Source organism: Sarcophilus harrisii, chromosome 1, assembly GCF_902635505.1.
Source record: "Sarcophilus harrisii chromosome 1, mSarHar1.11, whole genome shotgun sequence".
In the NCBI taxonomy this organism is placed as follows: Eukaryota; Metazoa; Chordata; class Mammalia; order Dasyuromorphia; family Dasyuridae; genus Sarcophilus; species Sarcophilus harrisii.
The window spans coordinates 85,512,102-85,522,348 of NC_045426.1; the positions used below are offsets into that span (position 1 = coordinate 85,512,102).

The window sequence follows — 10,247 nt, forward strand, 5'->3', positions numbered from 1 at the left end:
GCTTCAGCTTCTGCTTTTCACCCCAGACATATCTGGGATTGATCACATTCATCTCCCGCTGAGAGCTGCCCTGTTCCTTCCCTGGATAAATGAGATTGAGCCATTCAGAACTGTCCTATTCTTTTCATAGGGTTTGTCAGAAGACTCACTGGCCAGATCACAAAGGCCTGTGCCGTCCAGAGAATATTGGTTTTCCCTTCTTCATCAGTGTCCCTGAGTCCCGCCTCACCTATGCTCGCCTTGCTCAGCTGCTGGAAGGCTATGCTCGGTGAGTACATCTCTCCTTGTGGGGACTGGGTGCAATGGAAGGGGAAATGGAGCATGGCCTTTTGGACTCATCAATTCTCTTCTTCAGGTACTCAGTGAGCGTGTTCCAGCCACCCTTCCAGTTAGGCCGTGTATCTCCAGAACAGAGCCCCCAAGTGCTAAGCAGTTCTACATCTCCTGTGCTGAGCACTTTGGAGGCTGGGGGTGGGGACCGGGACTTAAGACCCTCACCAGAATCCCAAGTATCCCCAACAGTGGCTGAGCTTGGTGACACAGGTGCCTCAAGGAGCCGGGCAGCCCCTGATCGGGGTTCTGTGCCCAGTCTTGACACAGGCCTCTCAGAGTCAACAGTCAGCATGGCCAACGAGGGGGGATTTTCTAAGGAATCTGCTGGGGAGAGGTTACTCAGGCCTGAAGGTAAGAGATTCAAGAGTAAGAAGGACTGAATACCATGGACATGGGAGAGGAGAAATGATTTTTTCAATTGAGAGCTTAGGGTAAATTCAGGGAGAGCTTCGTGGAGGGAAGTGACACTGGGATTGCAGATGAATTTCAATGTATAGGAAGAATTGAGGGGAAGAATAGGGTTAATATGAAAAAATACCCTGAGAAAGGAAAAGGTAGGATGAGGATAGAGGTACGGTTTTGTTTGGTGGAATATAGAATAAGAGAGAATAGTTATGGATAGCTTGGAATTAAATTCAGGAAAGACTTCAGTGCTAAGATCAGCTTTTTATACTTGAGGAAGCAGTGGGGATATATTTAAGCTTTTTGAGTGACTAGGTGGCAATCATGATTATAGTCATGTATTAGGAAAGTAATTCAGATAGCTTCTGCAGGTGAGTTTGAAGGGTGGAGATAAGAAAACCAGCTAAGGGAAAAGTGTAATAGCATCAACTTAATCAGAAGTTGAAAGGAGTAAGCATGAACCCTACTGTATTATGGGGTCGCAGAGATAAAGCATTGGGCTTGGGGTTCTGGCTCCTGATATATGTATATATTTCTTGACAGCTGCTGTCCCAGGATACCAGCACCCAGCTGAAGTCCTAAGTGCCCATCCACCCCCATTTTTTATCAACAAAATTGATGCCACCAATAAGGAGCAAAAGCTGGAAGACAAAGGTGCTCGGGACTTCAAAATAGGCCTGAGGGTTGGCAAGAAGATGGGGAACAAATAAGGCCTGGGTCTCTAGGGCAGAGACTGTGGGTCTTGGTAAAGATAGGGAAACTAAGAAGATATATGCAAAACCTCTCCCTCTGTAGGTGAAGCCCCCCTGGACCTGAGTGATGACTGCAGCCTGGCCTTGGTGTGGAAGAACAATGAACGGCTGAAGGAGTTTGTGCTAGTTGGCTCCAAGGAGCTCGAGTGTGTGGAAGACCCCAGCTCGGCCAGTGAGGCAGCCAGGGCTGGCCATTTTACTCTAGAGCAGTGTCTCAATCTCTTCACCAAGCCTGAGGTGCTAGCCCCAGAAGAAGCCTGGTAAGAATGGGGAGGTTTGATTGTTTGAGAACTCCAGGCCCAGAGTGTTTGAAGTGGAAGGGATCTTAGAACATAGAATACAATATTAGAATATAAAACACAGACTCTGTCACAGCTGAGAAAAAAACATACAAAATAAATGGCAGAAATAAAAGAGCTTAGAAGACCAGGAAATATTAACTGGGAGGGAACTTAGAAAGGAAAAGAGCTGGAGGAGCCAGTAGGACACAGGACATTTGTATTGAAAGAGACCTTAGACATGAGATGAAAGGAAACTTTAAAATCATCTAAACCAACCTTTTGACTTTTATAGTTGGGGAAACTACAATCTTTTGAGGAGATAGAACTTGCCAGACTTGCACAGCTAGCTGGTAACTGAGGCAGGACCAGAACCCAGTCCTCTGGAATTGTATTATGTTTTTTTCTGTTCTTCTGTGCACTGAGGGGTATCTGAATTCCCCCTCTCGGAGGGAAGGAACTCTTTATGGGATGCCCAGGGGTCCACATGCCTCCCCCTCTTCTATTCAAGAATACATCCAGAGTAACAGGTTGCCAGGGGATCCTGAGGGACACCTGACCTGCTACAGGCAGAGGTGATCAGAAGAGAAATGGGAAGTTTCTGATCATTTGAAGCCTTTAGAAAAAAAATAGCTTTTCCAGGGTGATAATTGAAATAATTGACAAAGGGGAGTAAAATGTGTTTTAAAAAGTGGATTGTGGCATTTAAAACTAGAAAAACCATAAAAAATTTTTCTGATGAGAAAATTTTGGTGCACAGAAGGAAAGTTCAGAAAGGGTGTAGCAGAAGCAGGAGCATCTTCTGACTTCCAGATTAGTACCCTTCATCACCTCCTACCACCTTACTTTAAGGGTGGTTCTGGCAAGCCTGGGCAGTCATTCGTTTTGAGTTCATCTAATGTACTGCTCTGTGCAAAAGCACCAGCTGCCATTGCCCTAGTGCTTAAGAAGACAAAGTATTTTCTTTCATGACATCCTTGGAGGACAAGCGCTCATCTTTTTTAAAGATAAGGGAAGCAATCCAGAGAGGTTCCCTGACTGGCTTGTGACCAGGGAGCTACTGAACTGCAGAGCTGGGGCTTGAGCTAGTCTCCTGCCTCAGTTTAACTGAAGTTATTTTGAGTTGGGAAACACAAGGTACATCATATACATATACAGATAGCTACAGTGTGGCTAGAGAATAGAAGTAGTGTGTGGTGGGATGGAAAAGGGAGTGGGCCTGAAGATCCTGGTTATATGATCATCATGATCTCCAGGTGTGATATGATGAGAAGACTTGGAGTATTCATCTCTTCCAGTTCCTGGAATAATTGAGATTAAAGGTTATAGAGCAGTGGAACAGATCACAAATGTCCATCAAGTATGAGGTCACTGGCCTAAGTTCAGGCTATCCAGAGACAAGAATGAATAAACTTTGCTCTCAGAGGATCCTGTTCTAAGAGGCCACAATGTAGAAATGTGCACAAAAGTACAAAGTAGATAACACAGTTTTTTTCCCCCTGAGCCATTTGGGGTTAAATGACCTGCCCAGGATCACACAGCTAGGAAGTGTTAAGTGTCTGAGGCCAGATTTGAATTCAGGTCCTTCTAACATCAGGGCTGGTGCTCTGCACCACTTAGTTGCCCCCGTTTTTCCTTCGTTCTTAAATAGGAGCATGACATCAGGGAGGGGATGCCATGACACACAAGTGAGTTGGATTTAAGTGAGGGAGGATAGTGCAAGGTCACTAGCCTCATTCTCTCCTCCAGAGCCATCTTGGTCCAGTGACCAGATATAGATCAGGACAACTGGAGATGGCCCTGAATACAAAGGGAGACCTTGGTGTTTTTAAGCTAAGGTCTTTTAACAGGTATCATTTTGCCCAAGACAACTACCCAATCAGTGATTAAGGCTAGGGAAGAATTCACTCTAGTTGGGAAGGCCTTAGCAGCAAAGATCATCTTAGGAATGTATCTCCTGAACTCCGTCTTGAAGAAAGCCAAGAATTATTTTTTTAAATAGTTTTTTTCCCCAAAAATACATGCAAAGATAGTGTTTAACATTCACTTTGCAAGTGTTCCAAATTTTTCTCCTTCCCTTAGACAGCAAGCAGTAAGTTAAATATGTGCAGTTCTTCTAAACATATTTCCATATTTGTCATGGAAAGCCCAGGGATTAATTTCATGACATCCTTGGAGGACAAGAGAGGATATGAGAGATAGTCATTAAAAAAAGTATGACCTTGGAAGATGGAGCCTCCATGTGTGAGGTTACAGCATCTGGATTGTAGAATGTGTGGAGAAAGAGTGATATGTAAGAAAATTGGAAGTATAAAAATGGGCCATGTTGTAAATGGCTTTAAATGCCAAATAGAGGAGTGGGAAGAAGAAGCTACTGGAGTTTGAGTGGAAGGCTGACATAGTCAGATTTAATGCTTTATTAAAATTACTTTTGCAGTTGTCTGTAGGATGGATAGGATGGGAGAGAGACCTGAGACAGGGGAAATGGTTAGGTTTGGGGTGAACTAGGGTGGTGGCTATGTGAGTAAAGAAGAAATAGATATGAGCAAAATAATGGAAATGACAAGATTTGACGATTTATTGCCTATACTAAGTGAAAGAGAAAGGAGTCAAAGATGACAAGGTTTCAGACTTGGGGAACTGGAAGCTTTGAAGTACCTTCTTGACGATATTAGGAAATTTTGGAGAGGTGGGCTTTAGTCCTGGATGAGTTTGAAATGCTTATGGAATGTCCAAGAGATAGTTCATGAGCTGGGGATGAGAAGAAAGTGTCTGTTAATATGCCGAGGAAGAGTAGACAGAGAAGGATATCACCAAAGAGCAATGTCACAAAAGCCCAGACCTTAGGAAGAGTTGGTCAGGAGAGCTATATGGTATAGCAAGAAAAGTTAAGAAGAATGAGGACTGAGCAAATGCTAGTGGGTTTGTCATTTAAGAGAACATAGTAGCTTTGGAGAAAACAGTTTCTTTTGAAGGAAGAAATCAGAATGTAAATTGCAGAGAATTTCATATAGAGAAAAGAGGAAGTAGAGACACCAAATGTCAAGGAGTTTAGCCAATGAGAAGAGAGATTATGGGATTCACAAAAGGGTAGCGTCAGTTCCAGTGAGTTTGTTTTTTTTTTTTAAAGGATAACAGACTTGTTTGTAGCCCCAGGGAAGGATCTAATGGATAATAGATTAAATCTGCTAGAGAAGATAGATTGGAATGGAATAAAGGTACAGGTAGAAAACTATAAATGAGAACTCTTGTTATGTCTGCGGGAAGAGGCAGCCCAGAGAAAAATTAAGGAAAATTCTAAGTTATGGAAAGAAGAAAGAGATTTTCCCTGTTTTCTTTTTCAGGCATTCATTTGTTTAGTCAGGAGGAAAATTCTCCTTCGAGTAAGATGTTGGAAGGCAGTTCAGTATTGTGGAAAGAGGATTCAACTGGTTGGGTGTTGCTCCCATGACCCAGACAATCCCTGTCCTTTCTGTGGGTTTCTCCCTTCTGATGTAGAATAAGGGAACTGAATCCTAGATGACCTCTGGCATGCCGTGACCCTGGGATTCTGGGACCCACACTGCCCACCCCATAATGGCTGTCAGTACACAGGGTTTGCTTCTGCCCCAGTGCCTGATGTGTTTCCACTTGCCTCTTTGCAGGTACTGTCCAAAGTGTAAGCAGCACAGAGAAGCCTCCAAGCAGCTGATGCTGTGGCGCCTTCCAAATGTGCTCATTATCCAGCTGAAGCGCTTCTCCTTTCGAAGCTTCATCTGGAGGGATAAAATTAATGACATGGTGGAATTCCCTCTCAGGTGAGGAACCTTGGGGCATAATTGTGAGGAGACAGAACCCTCCAGATCCTCAGAATCTGAGCCCTTTATACTCTGGGCAGGGAAGTCCCTGGTTGAGGGAGCAGATAGCATGGGGAGAAATTGTGCCTTGCTAATTTAGCCATTTACTAGGTCTTTGAATGAATGACGTGTGGACGGAAATGGCAAACTGTGGCATATTTGCTGTGATCTGAGAGCCTCCTCTGGCTCTGGATTGTGAGGGGATAGAGAAGAAGGTCTTCTTTGGCAATTCTGCTGCCAGGGGTCTGAGAAAACTCCCAACTAGTCCTTGCCATTTCATGGAATCATGGTATCCTCTTTTCCATCAATCTAGGAACCTGGACTTGAGCAAGTTTTGCATAGGCCAGAAGGATGACCGGCAACTTCCAACCTATGACCTATACGCAGTCATCAACCACTATGGGGGCATGATTGGAGGCCACTACACTGCATATGCCCGCCTGCCCAGTGACAAGAACAGCCAGCGGAGTGATGTGGGTGAGGGAGTATCCTGTCTCCTACGCAGGAGGTCCCCCAAAAGTGACCCATGCAAGGGCTCGGACAGGTCCCCTGCTATAACTTAGAACTTCTGTCTTCTTCCTTTCATCTCCCCCAAACCTGAATACTTGGGGGCTTTATGGGGTGTTAGCCTCAGCTTTGTTTTTTTGTGGTGGTTCAGTCTTGTTCAACTCTTCATGATCCCATTTGGGATTTTCTTGGCAAAAACACTGGAGTGGTTTGTCATTAACTTCTCCAGCTCATTTTGCAGATGAGGAAACTGAGGCAAACAAGGTAAAGTGGCTTGTCCAGGGTCACACAGCTAGGAGGTGTGTGGAGCGGGATTTGAACTCAGTTCTCTCTAACTCCAGGCTCAGCACTCTGTCCCCTTTCATCTAGCTCCTTCAGTTTTTAGCTAGCCCATTTCCATTACATGGCCACTCTTACAGCTTCCTTGCGTAAGTGTTCCTGCTTAGGCTCATTCAGAGCCTCCTAGTCCCTGGTCTGTTTTTTGCTGATTACAAAAGGCATTTCCCAGAAGTCTGGCATCTCCCCCTTTGAAGGAGAAAGTGAAGCAGAGTAGGTTAAGAACCTGCTTTTTCTCCTGTTCTGGGGAAGGGGTGGAGGGTCTTGCTTTCTTAGTACTGGGACAAGTCTGCCCCTAGTCATTTCTCCTTTTTCTCCCCCACCCCCCAAGGCTGGAGACTATTTGATGACAGCACAGTGACCACAGTCGATGAAAGCCAAGTAGTGACCCGCTATGCCTATGTCCTCTTCTATCGTCGGCGAAACTCTCCTGTGGAGAGGCCTCCCAGGGCTCCTGCTACCGACCACCACCCAGATCTGGGCCCGGCCACAGAGGCGGCCACCAGCCAGGTGAGCGGGGGAGCCTGCATGCTGAGAGGGGTTGGGGGTATTTAAACACTTGAGTCAGGAGAGGGGAGGGGACACGAGGACGACATTGTTCTTTGTCTTGGCCTGCTTCTGGGGTGGGTGGCATGATTGGTGTCTGAGGTGGAGGCCTCTGCCCTGGCGCTGTCTGCGAAGCTTTGATACCTGACTCGTGGGCAGAGCCCCTCTCTCTTGATCCTTCCGGGCTCTTCTGTCCTCTCCATCCCATCTGTGCCCTCCCTGTTGGCCTTGGACACCAGAGGTCTCTCCAGATCCTTGATGAGGCTGAGGGACCTAGGTTCTGTGTCCATTGTACATGACTGTGCTGCAGATTTGAGGACTTGGCCATTGAGGAGAGCAGGGCTGCTGAGGGGCACGGGCACCCGGTAGCCCTGGCCCCCAGTGGAGCAGCCAGGCCACTCATGCGCCCACGCTGACACACCAGACATGCAGACACACACGCAACTCCCTTTCCAGGCTGACCCAGGAGATTTCTCCCAGATGGAGAATGGGCTCCGAGGGCTAAATGAGTCCAGTCGGTTCAGACTTTGTTTTCCACGTTTTTGTGTCCTACCTCTGCTGGAGCACCTCTGGGTGATGTGCTTATCATGTGTTCTCCTGCCATCCTACCCACACACACACATACACACTACTCAAATACGCCGCTCACACTGATTGCCCCCACTCAGAGGTGAGTACTTGCTTTCCTTACCATGAGTATTGCTCCTCAAGGCTGAGCCTTCTGGGGTTGACATCCTTCAGCACCACGGAGCTCAGCCTCCAGGAGAAGTTCCCTCAGTGTGCAGACCCTGAAGAATAGGGATGCTGTGACCATGGGAGGCCTTGGGCGCTCTCCCTCTCCCCCCAGTGAGGGACCTGTCCGAGCACTATCTGCCGTGGCAGACACCAGCCTTCTGCCTAACCCCACCACCTCTGCTATCAACACCTTGCCACTTGTGACAGCATGCGGGTATAGTGGGCTGTCCTTCAACTTGGTCAACTCTGCTCTTCACCTCCTCCCTCACTGGGCTGGGCTCCATGGGAATGCCAGGGGACCGTCCCCTCTGACCAAGCCTGGCACAGAGGAGAAACTCCAGATGTGGGTTCAAGAATTCTACCCGAAGAGACCGGTGATTGGCCAAGGCCACTGGAGTCTTGGTTTGTGGGGAAAAGAAAACCACGCTGTGATTGATTAAGCCCTACAAGTGCATGGGGCAGAGCTGCACCGTGATTAGCTGACCGAGTTATCTGGGTCAGGGAAGACAAGCTGTACTGTTAGGATGTCTTTTGTGAGCAAGACTCCTTTCATCCGGAAGAGAAATGGGCAGTGATTTGCTGGATCCTTTTTGATCCTGGAGGCTGGAGAACTGAACTCTGATTGTCTGAATGAGACACATTGTGCTGGAGAAAGTCATTCCAGGATTGCTCTGTGCCCCCTCGAAATTCACCTCAGATGATTCCTCCAGTTGGCTACCACCTACCTTCTGACTGCTTGACCCTGGGACTGCAGGTGGACAGCCCCAGCACCCATTCCTGGGGTGGCCAGGGTGGGGCTCAGGGCTTTGGGGGGTGGGGGCACCAGGGGCCACATCCCATCCTGTCCTGTCTTCCCGCTCCCTGGTGCTGACTCAAGTTTCCGCACACCGCAGGCTTCCCGGATCTGGCAGGAGCTGGAAGCAGAGGAAGAACTGGGGCCAGAGGCCTCAGGACGCCTAGGCCACTGGGGGCCCCGAGGCTGGGCAGCCCCACCGAGGCGGGCCCCAGACGCACCAGATGAGGGCTGCCTCCGCTACTTCGTCCTGGGCACCATGGCTGCCCTGGTGGCACTCGTCCTCAATGTGTTCTATCCACTGGTGTCCCAGAGCCGATGGAGATGAGTTGCCTGCCTCTGGGCTGGCCCCTCTGGGGAGTAAATTTGGACCCCAATATGGACTCGGGGCCCTGGCTGTGTTCTGTACACTCCTGTCTCAGGGCTGCCTGCCAGCCTACCCCTAGGAGAGAATAGGCTTCTGCCCAGCCAGTTCCTCATGCCTCAGACCCTGAGCTATGTCCCTGGGCCACTTGCCTGCCGGGCCCCACCTTTAGCCCCAGGCCATAAACATAAACTTGAGGTTAGAGGGATCCTGTTCTCCCTTCTTGCCTTCCATCTACAAGGCCCAGCCCTAGTTTCTTCTTACCCTCTCCATACCCCCTTTCCCCAAGCTACTTTCCTGTATTTAATGTGTCAATAAAGTAAAATTGTTCCCAGGCTCAGTGTTTTATCTCCTCCCTCTGGTGCTTCTTCCTGCGTCTTTTCCTTATGCGCGCCTAACATCCCCAAAATGTATTAGAATACCCCAACAAATTCATGTGCCCTGATGGCTCTCTGGGGGGAGAAAGGAGAGCCCGCACCTTAGGGAAGGAAGAGGATCCTGGGTGATGTTGGAGGGGGGAGGGGTTGCCCCCTCCATACTGCCCCTCCCAGCATTATGTTCCATTTACAGGGAATGGGCCCTGCGCCCTTCACGCCTGATCTGGACCCTGAGGGGGGCCCCCCGATGACGCCCGCAGAGCTGTTCCCCCGCCCCACGGAGCGCCCCACCCCTACCTACAGCAACATGGAGGAAGTCGACTAGCAGGTCCCTGGGTGGGGGGGCCCTGGGTGGGGGGGAGGGTGTATCCAGCAGGGCTTTCTGGCTTTGGCCTTCTCCTATGCCAAGCACCTTGTTCACCCTCAACTTTCCCCTGCCTAGTCTCCTAACAGCTTCCCTCAGTTTTTCCCTCCTCTAACTGGGACCCAGGCTCCATTTGGGGGGTGCGGGTGGTAGGGGGCTGAAGGGCTTGGGGCTTCAGAGGTGGTGCCATGGCTGTCTGCAGTCAGCCTGCACGTCTCGAATGTCCACACACACACACACCCAATCCCTTGAATTAAGACCCTGAATTATTCCCTGGCTCTGAGCCCAGCCCCTGGTGCCCTCTGTGTTTAATTTCTCTCAGTTGTACTTTCAGTTCTTTCCGATTTGCATTTTAATTTTATTTGAAATATTGTAATTTTTTTTTTTTTTTTTTTTTTTTTTTTTTTGCATTTGGGAAGTGATTGCTGCTGTTTAAATATATTTTAAACAATAAATAAGTAAACCTCAAATATTGTAACCTCTGTGGAGGCTGCATTTGGCATTGCCCATTCCCAGAACACCAGGGACTACCTGGTCCTACTTCCTTCTGAGCTTCCTTTATAACTTCATCTTTTCCCCCCTACTCATCCAGCATCTTTGGGGCCAGGATAGAAGTGAAGAGAT

General features: G+C 48.4%; 1 protein-coding gene across 6 annotated transcripts in view; it reads left to right on the forward strand.

Annotated features, from left to right (window-relative positions):
• The window catches only part of USP19 (ubiquitin specific peptidase 19), a 28,937-nt gene extending 18,946 nt beyond the window's left edge, over positions 1-9,991 (forward strand). For 4 of the 6 annotated variants that reach the window (XM_031959413.1, XM_031959433.1, XM_031959419.1 and 1 more), the window contains exons 20-27: positions 131-268; positions 356-684; positions 1,279-1,389; positions 1,531-1,747; positions 5,410-5,562; positions 5,915-6,078; positions 6,776-6,954; positions 8,619-9,244. In XM_031959413.1, the coding sequence (XP_031815273.1) occupies positions 131-268; positions 356-684; positions 1,279-1,389; positions 1,531-1,747; positions 5,410-5,562; positions 5,915-6,078; positions 6,776-6,954; positions 8,619-8,846 (1,519 nt within the window). In that variant the 3' untranslated portion in view covers positions 8,847-9,244. Of the gene's footprint in view, positions 1-130; positions 269-355; positions 685-1,278; positions 1,390-1,530; positions 1,748-5,409; positions 5,563-5,914; positions 6,079-6,775; positions 6,955-7,701; positions 8,563-8,618; positions 9,245-9,452 lie in introns of those variants that run through there. The other 2 variants (XM_031959437.1, XM_031959441.1) reach the window with 2 other exon arrangements.
• The last annotated feature ends 256 nt before the right edge of the window (positions 9,992-10,247 follow it).